Genomic DNA, 14,641 nt, shown 5'->3' on the forward strand with positions numbered 1-14,641 from the left:
CATCAGAAAACCATGAGTCCACTTGCTTTCTCAGCAGCAAGGCTGAGTTCTCTGGGGCAAGTTCTCAGCCCTGGTCACCAACTGCCCGGAAATTGACTTGGTGCTGTTGGGAGGGCCACGGTGGGAGTAAGACTCGTCTTTAGGACTGCAGGCTGTACGGCAGCGGGATAAGGCCTGTGACTGCCAGCGTACTCCCACTTCCCTGGCAACCTGTGTGACTCAGCAGAGGCAGCCATAATCCCCTGAGGAACATAAATCCACCAGCCTGAAAACCACACCCCCATCCCCCACTGCTGCCACAGCAAACCCCACCCAAGGAGAGTCTCAGCTCAGACACACCTAACTCTGCCCACATCTGACCGTCCTTCTCTACATGCCCTGGTAGCTGAAGACAAAGGACATAATCTCTTGGGAACTCTGTGGCCCCACCCACCACCTGATCCTTCTTCCACAAGGGCAGCTGATACACTCTTGAAAGCACCACCTCCTGGCTGGAGGCCAAACAATGCAAAACCAGCACACTAAACAAAAATACAACCAAGGAACCTCACAGAGTCCACTTCATTCCCCTGTTACCTCCACCTGAGCAGGTGCTGGTATCCACACTGAAAGACCTGAAGATGGATCACATCACAGGACTCTTTACAGACACTCCCCAATACCATCCTGGAGCCTGGTAGCTCTGCTGGGTGGCTAGATCCAGAAGGGTAAAAACAATCACTGCAGTTGGGCTTTCAGGAAGCCCCATTCCTAGGGGAAGGGGGAGAGCACCACATCAAGGGAGCACCCTGTGGGGCAAAAGAATCCAAACAGCAGCTAGAGTCCCAGATCTTCCCTCTGACATAGTCTACTGAAATGAGGAGAAACCAGAAAAACAATTCTGGTAATATGACAAAACACAATTCTTTAACACCCCTAAAAGATCACATCAGCTCACCATCAATGGATCAAAACCAAAACAAAATCTCTGAATTGCCAGTAAAATAATTTAGAAGATTGATTATTAAGCTAACTGAGGAGGAACCAGGAAAAGATGAACTCTAACTTAAATAAATCAAAAATATAATACAGGACATGGAATGAAAAATCTCCAGTATAATATATATAGCATAAATTTTTAAAAATCACAACTTCTGGAAATCAAGACACACTTAGAGAAATGCAGCAAGCACTGGAAAGTCTCAGCAATAGAACTGGAAAAGCAGAAGCAAGAATTTCAGAGCCCAAAAGCAAGGCTTTCGAATTAATCCAATTCATCAAAGACAAAAAAAAAAGAATTTTTAAAAATGAACAAAGCTTCCAAGAAGTTTGGGATTATGTTAAACATCGAAACCTAAGAATAGTTGGTTTTCCCAAGGAAGAAGGGAAATCTACAAGTGTGGAAAATGTACTTGAGGGAATAATCAAGAAAAACTTCTCTGACCTTGCTAGAGATCTAGACATTCAAATACAAAAAGTTCAAAGAACACCTGGGAAATTCACTGAAAAAGATCATCAACTAGGTTTTAAGGAACCCTCAAAACCAGGCAAATAAGCACATAGTCATCAGGTTATCTAAAGTAAAGACAAAGGAAAGAATCTTAAGAGCTATGAGGCAAAAACATCAGGTAACCTATAAAGGAAAAGCTATCAGAATAACAGCAGATTTCTCAGAAGAAACCCTGCAAGCTAGAAGAGATCGGGGTTCTACTTTTAACCTCCTTAAACAAAATAATTATCAGCCAAGAATTTTGTATCCAGCAAAACTAAGCTTCATGAATGAAGAAAAGATACAGTCTTTTCCAGACAAACAAATGCTGAGACAATTCGCCACTACCAGCCCGGCTCTACAAGAACTGCTAAAACAAGCTCTTAATCTTAAAACAAATCCTCAAAATACACCAGAATAGAACCTATTAAAAGCATAAATCTCACAGGACCTATATAACAATAGCACAATGAAAACAAACAAACAAACAAGACATTCAGGCAACAAATAGTATGATAAACAGAATAGTACCTCACATCTTAATACTAACATTAAATGTAAATGGCTTAAATGCTCCACTTAAAAGATACAGAATGACAGAATAGATAAGAATTCATCCACCAAATTTCTGCTATCTTCAGGAGACTCACCTAACACATAAGGATGCACATAAGCTTAAGGTAAAGGGGTGGAAAGAGATATTCCATGCAAATAGACACCAAAAGCAAGCAGGAGTAGCAATTCTTATATAGACAAAACAAACTTTAAAGCAACTGTGGTTAAAAAAGGACAAAGAAGGACATTATATAGTGACAAAAGGACTAGCCCAACAAGAAAATATCACAATCCTAAACATATATGCACTTAACATGGGAGCTCCCAAATTTATAAAACAATTACTACTAGACCTAAGAAATGAGATAGATGGCAACACAATAATAGTGGGGGACTTTAATATTCCACTGTCAGCACTAGTCAGGTCATCAAGACAGAAAGTCAACAAAGAAACAATGGACTTAAACTATACCCTAAAACAAATGGACTCAAGCAGATGATTACAGAACATTCATATGCTACAGAATACACATTCTATTCATCAGCACATGGAACATTCTCCAAGATAGACCATGTGATAGGGACAAAACAAGTCTGAGTAAATTTAAGAAAATCGCAATAATATTAAGTACTCTCTCAGACCACAGTGGAATAAAATTGGAAATCAACGCCAAAGGAACCCTCAAAACCATGCAAATACATGGAAATTAAATAACCTACTCCTGAATGATCACTGGGTCAACAATGATATCAAGATTAACATTCAAAAATTCTTTGAACAGAATGATAATAGTGACACAACCTATCAAAACCTCTGGGATACAGCAAAGGCAGTGCTAAAAGGAAAGTTCATAGCCATAAATGCCTACATCAAAACATCTGAAAGAGCACAAACAGCCAATCTGAAGTCACGTCTCAAAGACCTAGAGAAACAAACAAACTCATACCCAGCAGAAGAAAAGAAATAACGAAGATCAGAGCAGAATTAAATGAAATTTAAACAAAAAAATGCAAAAGATAAATGAAAACCTAGTTATCTGAAAAGACAAATAAAATTGATAGACCATGAGCAAGATTAACCAAGAAAAGAAGAGAGAAGATTCAAATAAGCTCGATTACAAATGAAACAAGAGATATTATTACTGATACTACAGAAATAAAAAATATTATTCAATTCTAGTATGAACTCCTTCACACACATAAACTAGGAAACCTGAAGGAGATGGATGAATTCCTGGAAATATATAATCCTCCTAGATTAAACCAGGAAGAAACAGAAACTCTGAACAGACCAATAACAAGCAGCGAGATTGAAATGATAATAAAAAAACTTCCCAACAAAAACAATCCAGGACCCGATGAATTTATAGCTGAATTCTATCAGGCATTCAAAGAAGAATTGGGACCAATCCTATTGACACTATTCCACAGGATAGAGAAAGTGGGAATCCTCCCTAAATCACTCTATGAAGTCAGTGTCACCCTAATACCAAAATCAGGAAAGGATATAACAAAAAAAGAACACTACACACCAATATCCCTAATGAACATAGATGAAAAAATCCTCATAAAAATACCAGCTAACCGAATCCAAAAGCGTATCAAAAAGATAATCCATCATGATCAAATGTGTTTGATACCAGGGATGCAGGGTTGATTTAACATATGCAAGCCAATAAATGTGATACAGCACATAAACAGAATTAAAAAGAAAATTCACATGATCATCTCAATAGATGCAGAAAAAGCGTTGGACATAATCCAGCATTCTTTATGATTAAAACCCTCAGCAAAATAGGCATAGAAGGGACATAACTTAAGGTAATAAAAGCCATCTATGACAAACCCACAGCCAATGTTATACTGAATGGGGACAAGCTGAAAGCATTCCCCCTGAGAACTGGAACAAGACAAGGATGCCCACTTTCACCACTTCTACTCAATGTAGTACTGGAAGTCCTAGTCAGAGCAATCACACAGGAAAAAAAAATAAAGGGCATCCAAATTGGTAAAGAGGAAGTCAAACTGTCGCTATTTGCTGATGATATGATTGTATACGTAGAAACCCCTAAAGACTCATCCAAAGAAACTCTTACAACTAGTAAATAAATTCAGCAAGGTTTCAGGACACAAAATTAATGTACACAAACAGTAGCTGTGCTATACACCAAGAGCAACCAAATGGAGAATCAAATCAAGAGCTCAACTCCTTTTATAATAGCTGCAAAAAAAAAAAAAAAAAAGGAATATATCTAAACACGGAGGTGAAAGATCTCTACAAGGAAAAGTAAAAAACACTGCTGAAAAAAATCATAGATGACACAAACAAATGGAAACACATCCCATGCTCATGGATGGGCAGAATCAATATTGTGAAAATTACCATATTGTCAAAAGCAATCTACAATTTCAATGGAATTCCATCAAAATACCACCATCATTCTTCACATAAATAGAAAAATATCCTAAAATTCACAGGGAACCAAAAAGAAACCCACATAGCCAAAGCAATTACTAAGCAAAAAGAACAAACCTGGAGGCACCACACTACCTAACTTCAAACTATCCTATAAGGCCATAGACACCAAAACAGAATGATACTTGTATAAAAATAGGAACATGAATGAAACAGAATCAATAACCCAGAAATAAAGCCAAACACTTACAGCCAACTGATCTTTGACAAAGCAAACAAACAAACAAACAAAACATAACGAGGGGAAAGGACACCATATTCAACAAATGGTGCAGGGATAATTAGCAAGCCACATGTTGAAGAATGAAACTGGATCCTCATCTCTCCCCTCAAGCAAAAATCAACTCAAGGTGGATCAAAGACTTAAATCTAAGACCTGGAACCATAATGATTCTAGAATATATGATCAGAAAACCCTTTCTAAACATTGGCTTAGGCAAAGACTTCATGACCAAGAACCAAAAAGCAAATGCAACAAAAACAAAGATAAACAGATGGGACTTAATTAAACTAAAAAGCTTCTGCACAGCTGAATAAGCAATCAGCAGAGTTAACACCCAACCCACAGAGTAGGAGAAAATCTTCACAATCTATACATCTGACACAAGACTAAGATCCAGAATCTACAAAGAACTCAAACAAATCAGCAGGAAAGAAACAACAAATACCATCAAAACGTGGGCTAAGGACATGAATAGACAATTCTCAAAAGAAGACAGACAAATGACTAACAAGCATATGAAAAATGCTCAACATCACTAACTATCAGGGGAATGCAAATCAAAATACAATGTGGTACCACTTCACTCCTGCAAGAATGGCCATAATCAAAAAATCAAAATAATAGATGTTGGCACGGATGTGGTAAAAAGGGAACACTTTTACACTATTGGTGGGAATGTAAACTAGTACAACCACTATAGAAAACGGTGTGGAGATTCCTTAAAGTACTAAAAGTAGATATACTGTTTGATTCAGCAATCCCACTACTAGGTATCTACTGAGAGGAAAAAAGTCATTATATGAAAAAGATATTTGCACACACATGTTTATAGCAGCATAATTTGCAATTGCAAAAATATGAAATCAGCCCAAATGCCCACCAATCAACAAGTGGATAAAGAAAATATGATATATATGTATGTATGTGTATATATACATATATATACACCATGAAATACTACTCAGCCACAAAAAGGAACTAAATAATGGCATTTGCAGCAACCTGGATGGAACTGGAGACTATTATTCTAAGTGAAGTAACTCAGGAATGAAAAACCAAACATTCTTATATTCTCACTCATAATTGTGAGTTAAGCTATTAACACACAAAGGCATAAGAATGATACAATGCATTTTAAGTATGATACAATTAGTTTTGGGGACTTCGGGAGAAAGGCTGGGAGGGGAGTGAGGGATAAAAGATTACACATTGGGTACTGTGTACACTGCTTGGGTGATGGGTGCACAAAAATCTCAGAAATCACCACTAAAGAACTTATTCATGTAACCAAGCATCACCTGTTCCCCAAAACCCTATTGAAATAAAAAATAAAATTCAAAAAAGAGACATTACTATAAAGTGTAGAAAAATATTTCATTAATTACTGATAAGAGCATTCTCTTCTAATAGAATATAAGGATTAATTAAAATACTTTTACAAAAGAATTCTATTTATTTTAGCAAGTTATTGTAAAAAAATTGTTAAATGCTAGTTCTTTCCAAATTAATTTATAAATGCAACATAAAGTCAATTAAAATTCCAGTGAGAAATTGTAGACACAATGCTTTACAGTTCTTTCTTTACATCCACAGAACAGTGTTTAATCGATTTTTATGTGCCATATTCATTGCTGCAAAACTAGTGTCGAGAACATCTAACCACTCGTAAAAATAAATATCTCTCTGGATCAGAAACTGAACAGAAAGCTGGAGGTCGGGTCTCAACCTGTTGGCTGGTGGGTGCTGGGTTTAAATTCATAAATACAGCTGTGAATTTGACTACCCATCAAGTTACAATGAGTTTGCTGTAGTGGGAAGAAAGAAAGACAGATGCCTGGGGCCTTGTAACAGAGTACTGAAAACAGAATGGGATATGAGGACATCCATATAAAGGAGGCACAGCACAGGAGTGGTGTGTGGAGAATGAATCGCCAGAAACTGGCTGGGAAATTAAAGATCTATGATTTTAGTTTGTGATATTGAGCCCAGTTTGCTGTTAGGGTAAACTTGACAGCACACAAATCAAAGAGCAAATTGAGCACAGAGAGGTTTAGAGCAGGGGATTACTTCTTGCAGTGGAGAGAAAAATCATTAACATTAGTCCTGATCAGAGCAGGGGAAAAGGGAAGACATGCTACCATACAGGTGCAGAAAGGGGCATGAAGGCACCATGCCCCGAATGTTCCCAACCAAGCGCACAGTTTAGAAGGAGGTGAAGAATCCCTGTGCAACGGGACTGAGGTAAGAGTGACATACAGGAGTGCATGAGTGCATGTTACCCACAGAGGCTGTAGGGGTCATCTGGCCTCAGGCAGCCTCTGAGTGTGCAGGGTGTCCAGGGACCTCACGTATGTTAGAGCAAGGGGAATAAACATCTTGCCTACTCCTCTAGAGGCGGCTTTCTTGGTTTTTAATGTGTTCACTGCCCCACCCTGAAGGAGTCATGATCACCTGAAAGGGGAAGTCTGGGTGGTAAAAGGAGGGAAACCATCTGGCCACTTAGGCTGATGGGAACATCTGAAGCTTTATCCAGAGGATAATAAAGAAGAACCATCCCTTTGTCATTTCCTGCTCCCCTTAGTTCCATGTGCAGAGAGGAGCTGGGCACTTTCAATCCACTCTGATACGTCCCAGGGAGGTCTGCCTGTGGCTGCTCTGTGATAAGACCTCCTTGACCCTTTACTCCACCTGGAAATACTGAGCTCAGTTCATTCATATTTGGAAACTTTTTCCCCCTTCAAAGAAATTGGAAGGTAAATTTGGAGGAAAATGATGTTTTCAAATTTTATTCCACAGGACTGAGGGAATGCTGGGGGTTCTCTGGGCTTGTTATCTCTTTAAGCAGCAAACGTGATGAAATCTGGATCTTACCCCATGGGAGTCCTGATGATAGCATGTCCTGAAGTTGGAGAAACTTCACCATTCAGCATTTTGAAAGTCGTGCTCTTCCCAGCTCCATTCACCCCTAGAAGTCCAAAGCACTAAGAGGAAATAAAGTTAAGTAAAGCACACTCAATCAAACAAGCTAAATAAATAGAACAAGTTAAATAAAATCAAAATTATATTAGAAACAGCACTTGCTTTTAGCCAACTCTGGGTTGACTTTGTTGGTTTGTGTTATTTGTGGAGTTTTAAAATGACAATATCGTATAAAACACTGTATAGATTACAAAGTCCTCTCAAAATCATCATGGCACTTGAGTGGTATAAGAATTTCAGCAGTAATTTACAGACAATAAATTCATGTGTGGAAAACTCAAGAGGATGAGAGTAAATGCCAACTATCCCAAATTATGCAGAGATAATATAATATTCTTTGGAAGTCACATCATTATAACTATTACTCTGATTTCATTTTTGTATATTTTAAAGTTTTTTTTTTTTTTTTTTTTTTTTGAGACGGAGTCTTGCTCTGTCGCCCAGGCTGGAGTGCAGTGGCCAGATCGCAGCTCACTGCAAGCTCTGCCTCCTGGGTTCACGCCATTCTCCTGCCTCAGCCTCCCGAGTAGCTGGGACTACAGGCACCCACCACCTCGCCCGGCTAGTTTTTTGTACTTTTTAGTAGAGACGGGGTTTCACCGTGTTAGCCAGGATGGTCTCGATCTCCTGACCTCGTGATCCGCCCGTCTCGGCCTCCCAAAGTGCTGGGATTACAGGCTTGAGCCACTGCGCCCAGCCTAAAGTATTTTCTTAAAAGATTCCATCTTCTGCTGTATATGTGTGTGTGTGTGTGTGTGTGTGTGTGTGTGTGTGTGTGTGTGTGAAGTGCTCATAGCTTTCTTATGTATCTTCTTTTTCCATTGAAGAGGCTGTAACTTCCTGTAAATTCACTCCTAACTCAGAGTCTAGGCTAATTCTGATATTAATTCTATATTCTGACATTGAGCATAGAGTCAACTCAGTTCTTGATCCAATCTCGCCTTACAGCCAACGTGAAAAATGGCCTTCTTGCTGTCTTTTCTACACTTTGTCTCTATCATGTGCCTCATCATATACTGTGCCTGAGAGTCCACCTTGGTGACTGTGTCTCTCTGGTTCTGTCAATCTCCTTCTAAGACAGGTGTTTTCTTATGGCTAGGAGCTGCGATCTACGGATACAAACTGGCTTCCTGGCTTCTCAAATCTTGGAAAGTGACTGCTTCTGGATTTTCTGCCACCAAGCATCACCTAACCATCACATAACCCTGTTTTGGACCTCTGGATTTCACAACTCCCCTGAGTTGCTACCTGCTTCAATTACCATGTTCTCCCCACTTGCCCTGCATCTCTCCCACCATCTGCAATTGAGTCCGTCTCCCTCCAGGCCTACCCTGTCCATGTCCCAGGGTACACCACCATCAGCTATCCAAATTCTACCAATGCTTTAAGGCTTAGCTATAAACCACCTTTTTAATAAAGTTCTCCCCACGTACCCTATCCTCCCACCTTTCCTTCCCTGCCTACCCAGCCACCCTCTCTGGACTGACAGCACTGAAGACAATACCACTCACGTACCTTTCAGTTATTTTTAGAAAATACTTTAATATATACAAAAATGAAATTGGGAAGATAATAATTATTATGATGCTGTGCTTCCAAAAAATACTATATTATTATATCATTGTCCCCGCCTTGGGACAATGCTCATGCTCCCATGTAACATAGTATATGCTTATGATATTTTGTTTCCTAATTGATTATTAATTTCTAAATGGAGAAGGACATATAGTCGATGACAGTTCAGGTAATGACGAACTGCATACACAATGGTCATCTTACAAGATGACAATACCATATTTTAACTATACCTCGTCTATGTTTAGATACACAAATACTTGCCATTATGTTGCAATTGCCTACAGTATTCAGCACATGCTATATAGATTTGTAGCGTAGGAGGAATGGGCTACACCATACAGCCTAGGCGTATCATAGGCTACGCCATGTAGGTTTGTGAAAGTATATTATATAATGAAATCACCCAATGACACATTTCTCAGACTATATCCCCATTGTTAAACAACACAGGACTGTATCTCAGTCATTTCTGTATTTTCCACAGACTCTTGCACAGCACTCTCCATCTAGGTCATTAAACTGTAATGCTTATAAGAGCTTAAGAGAATAAAATCCAACTTTAAATGGCATCTTGGATCATTTAAGATACCTGGAGCATCATTCTTATCAATGTTTTACAAGTTTCTCTCTTAGCCCTGTTGGGACTCAGAAAATAATACCCCAAAGTGAAGGCCTCAAAGGCAGCCTCAGAATTGAAAGTTTTTCTCTGACCTTCCCTGCCCTGCTGTCTCCGGCCCCTCTTTCTCCCCTGAGGCGGTCATAGAAACTAGAATCTCTTTTCCTCAAAGCCAGCCATAAAACCTAAAAATATTACCCTAACTTCTCCCCCCTTACGTATTTTTCAGTGCAAAAATTAGCCCTAAAGAAGTTACCTGACCTACCTTGTTTGACTGTAGGTCATAAGACAGACCTGCATTCCAGAGAGGGTCCTGCCCCACACCCAGAAGGAAGCAGCAGAAAACCACACACCACCTGTTCTCACTTGTAAGTGGGAGCCGAACAATGAGAACACGTGGGCACAGAGAGGGGAACAACACACACTGGGGCCTGTCAGGAGGATGGGGGGAGGGAGAGCATCAGGATAAACAGCTAATGCACGTGGAGCTTAATACCTAGGTGATGGGTTGACAGGTGCAGCAAACCACCTTGGCACACGTTTATAACTATGTAACAAAACTGCATGTGCTGCACGTGTATCCTAGAACTTAAAATAAAATTTTAAAAAATAAAAATAAAACATCTAGATAGTAACTCAAAAAAAAAAAAAAAAAAAACATCTAAACAGAGAGGCCTTGCTGGGCTTCCCCTCTCAGTCTAAGAGCATTAATTCAGTCATACTCTTTTTGTCCAGCCATATTTCTACATGGCTGTCCATATTTGGTTGAACCTAAGCATAAATATAGACAGTTTCCCTGTATCTTTCGATCTTCATTTCAACTCTTATTTTCTCTAAATCTGAGCTGCTCTTGTAGCATGTAAAACTATAATCAAATAAATTCATAGGTTTTTTTTCCTGTTAATCTGCCTTTTGTCAGTTGATTTCCAGTGAACTTTGGCCCCCCCCACACTACTTTGCTTCAAACTACTATGGAAAGGTACTGGCAAAACTCTAAATAATCATGAATTTTAAAGGAAGGGTTAAAAAAATAGTTCAGTAAGATGGGTAAGATTGAATAGCCAGTCTTAGAGCATAAGCTAACAACTACTAAAAAAAAAAATTCTTTCTTAACATTTTGTCCTCATCTACCAGAAATCATAGTTCAGAGAGTAAGAATATGCCTGCATTACTTCAGATTGGTTTCTTGGCTTCTCTTTACCTCAGAATACTCATATCTGAGACACCTACTGTCAGATCACAAGTAGAACATAAATACCAATCAGATAACAATATAACCTATTTTGAATTTCTCAGGAGCTGGGAACAATATGAATGCAAGGTGCTTTTTTATTTTTAACAGTTAATTGAAGGCAATCACTTCCAGAACTGATTTCCCTTTACACATTAAGCTCAAATCAGGAACAATTTATATGACTTCTGTCAGTTCTGATTGAACATTATAACTAGAATTAATGTCTTACCTGTGAGAAAAAACTTCCTGAGCTATTGCTATGGTGGGTGAGTGCTCTTTACCTTTTCAGAGTAGCATTTTGCCAGATTGGCTTAATTGGACACTAAAGAGTATTGATGTCCCAGTAAGAGATAAAAGTGATCCTTAATTAGATTAAAAGAAAAATTTCCTCAGCAAAAGTTATCCCATAGCCCAAGTCATAATTAAAACTATGCAATCACATGAAATTTTTAAAATTATAAAATGAAATAAATCCTATCAATCAGCCAAGTTTTTACTATGAAATAGTCAACAGACCTTCTTTTGGTTCTGTTCCTACTGATTTTGTAGGAATTTCCAAAATTTGAAGGCTATTTTTGGCTCTGATTTCAAATATTCTGAGAATAACACAAGCAGATCAGCAATTAGAGTTGCACAGGTTCACAACAGAAGAAGATTAAAAATAGAAGCTTCATTACCTCTCCTTTTGGTATGCCCAAACTAATATCTTGCACAGCAATAATCTTCTGGAAAGAGCGTCGATAGTGTTTACTAAGGTTGTATAACACAAGAATGTCTCCACTGGTCCTTCCTTCAAACACCCTCATTTCCTCTTTTTCAACATCTATATCCTTGGAAGATTTGACTATGCCTTGGAGAGTAGATTGACCCCTGGGAAGATGAAATCAGAGTGAATTCACACCTGGCAAATGATACCGGAATAGTCTAGAAGAGGGAAAAGGGTCAGAGATTTGCAAATAATGGAAGATACTGCCTTTGGACTTCTGCACAATCAACTTTGTCCAGAGCACCCCAGTTCTGCCATCCTGATTATCAGGCAAGAATCCATTTTTATTGTCTAACATAAATGAAATATACATGTTCCTAAAAGATATTGAAATGGATTGACACTAAACTACAGCTAGTTTTGAATTTTATGAATAATAAAGTCATGCCAGACTTTTATACTAAATGTCAAAATAGCTTATCACAAAATTATTATAAGGCATTTACCTAATAAGCACTTTTACTAAAAGAGCCATTTAACAAATTAGACTACATATAAAAGTACTCAAACATTGTAAGTTTATAGTATATGTTGAATCATATAAAAGGATTATGTAACCAGCACTTGCACAATACTTTGCAAAAAGTATTCAATAATTATCTATCAGAGTAATGCAAATTTCATTTTCAACCCTTATTTTCTCTAAATCTGAGCTGCTCACTTTTTAATCTTTATAATTTTCAATCTGACACATTTGACTTTCAAATAAATTTCAATTTCCCCTGCAAACTATAATATGCCATTTTAACTATTAAAATATATTTAAAATATTAATCATTTAAAATATATTTAATGATTATATTTTAATGATAACCACTGAGTTAGTATCATAACCCAAATCAGTTACCTGGCTTTGACAGTGTAAATTGCCATGTAGTATATCATTATATTATCATTGGGAGAAGCTAGGTGTAAGGTACATTAGCAACATTCGATAATAATTTTACAACTTCTTCTGATTATTAAATTATTACAAAATAAAAAAGGTATCAAAAATAAAATCCAATATCCATGGCAAGCTCCCAGTATCCCTGGCAACTTTTCTTTATTATTTTTCCACACCTGAAATCACCATTTGACAAATATATAATTTATTCTACACAGAACATAGATGATGAGAAAAATAGCTAGACACTCAGAATTCTATCTCATATGACCTCATTTATATAACGTTCAAAGGCATGAAAAATGAATCAATAAAAATAAAAATAAGGATTACAGTTACCTAGGGTGCAGCTATTGATGGAGAAGTTTACAACAGGCCATCTGAAGTGTTGGTAGTATTCAGTTTATTAGTGAGAGGGGGTTACATGAGTGTGGTCAATTTGTGAAAATTCATTGAATTTTACACTTTTCTGCTTGAATGTTATTTCCCTTCCCCAGATGATGGTGTGTTTATTGACCTTCCCCCTGTCCTGGACTTCCAGAGGTCTTCACACTCCAACAGGAAGCTGTGCCACCTGTATTCCCTCCTGCCTGGCAGAGCAGTACTCACAGCAACCCACACTAGCTTGCTCATCCTCTCCTCAGGAGGATTACCGGGGAAGCTTTATGAACAGCTCCTGGGTCTCATCCCCAGAGCTTCTCATTGCAGAGTTCCAGGAAGGGGCCCAGGTGTGCACATTCATTTACATCTCCTCAAGGCATTCTGGCTGGTGGAGACAATTGACTGAGGTTACTTCTGATCCACCCACTCATAACAATCCAGTGTCCTAATACAGGAATCCAACTATGCCCAGCAATGTGCCACTTAGGTATCCTCTAACTGAAAATGACTAACCAATGATCTCTATATTAAATAGGAAGAATTCAGATGGGACCTAGGTATCATAGGATTTTCCAGATATGCAGTATATCTCACATCTGAACCGTGTGGCTGTTCCAACCCAGCCAGCACCTAGGGTATAGAGAGCAAAAGTGCAGCTCTAAGCAGGAGACAGAAAAGGCAGGAACTAGGGTCCAGGTCCTAATGGAAACCTGAATTCTTGGCAAACAACCCAAGGCCAGCAGCAGGACAGTGGGACAGCTGGACAGGAGCCAGCACAGGTTAGGGAAGGACAGCAAGGAAGTGGGATCTCAGCACTCACGTCCAGCAGTGGGTGCAGGTGACAGGGGCCCTGCTCAGGCTGGGAAGGCAGGATCTATCCATTCCCAGTTGCACAGGGTAGGGTCTTCCTATTTTCTTCCAAGATTCAATTATGAGTCGCATATCAATACTATAAAGCAACATAGATGTGCCCTAATAGAGAAAGAGGGCGTAACAGAAACACTGAGAAGGCATCAGCCCAGCCCCAGAGTCAGGGCAACAAATATCCCTGTGGGAATGGCAGGGGGATCACAAACACCTTCACTGAGCAGAAGGCACCACACTTGACAGGGGGGTGGGGAGCTTGCTAAGAACCTTGGGCTTTACCTTTCAAACAATGATTAGTGGTTTAGTTAGATCTGGGTTTTAAAAGTGAATTGACTGGGTCATGCAGTCATTATGACAGTTATCCATAAAACGGTAGTAAGCAACTAGTGTCTAAATTCACTTAAATTTCTTTGCTCTGTAACTTTCATGTAGAGAAAAGAATTGACTCTTTACTGTGGATAACAAGGACGTTATTCTAAAATACAATTCAACTTATACTTACAACTCCAGAAAGTAAAGGTAATACAGATTTTTTTCTTTAAAGAAAAATCTTTTGATACTATAGGAAAATGGAGTACCCTGAAATCTGCCAAGGGGGATCCTACATTATAG

The 14,641-nt window shown here is 38.6% G+C and overlaps 1 protein-coding gene across 1 annotated transcript in view; it reads right to left on the bottom strand.

Moving 5' to 3' along the window:
* Positions 1–14,641, bottom strand: part of ABCA13 (ATP binding cassette subfamily A member 13) — a 505,863-nt gene that overhangs the window by 111,824 nt on the left and 379,398 nt on the right. Inside the window, exons 54-55 of the mRNA XM_025379476.1 lie at positions 11,807–11,999; positions 7,594–7,703 (exon numbers count right to left, since the gene is read on the bottom strand). Coding sequence (XP_025235261.1) covers positions 7,594–7,703; positions 11,807–11,999 — 303 coding nt within the window. The remainder of the gene's footprint in view (positions 1–7,593; positions 7,704–11,806; positions 12,000–14,641) is intronic.

Source organism: Theropithecus gelada, chromosome 3 (assembly GCF_003255815.1).
Source record: "Theropithecus gelada isolate Dixy chromosome 3, Tgel_1.0, whole genome shotgun sequence".
Taxonomy (NCBI): Eukaryota; Metazoa; Chordata; class Mammalia; order Primates; family Cercopithecidae; genus Theropithecus; species Theropithecus gelada.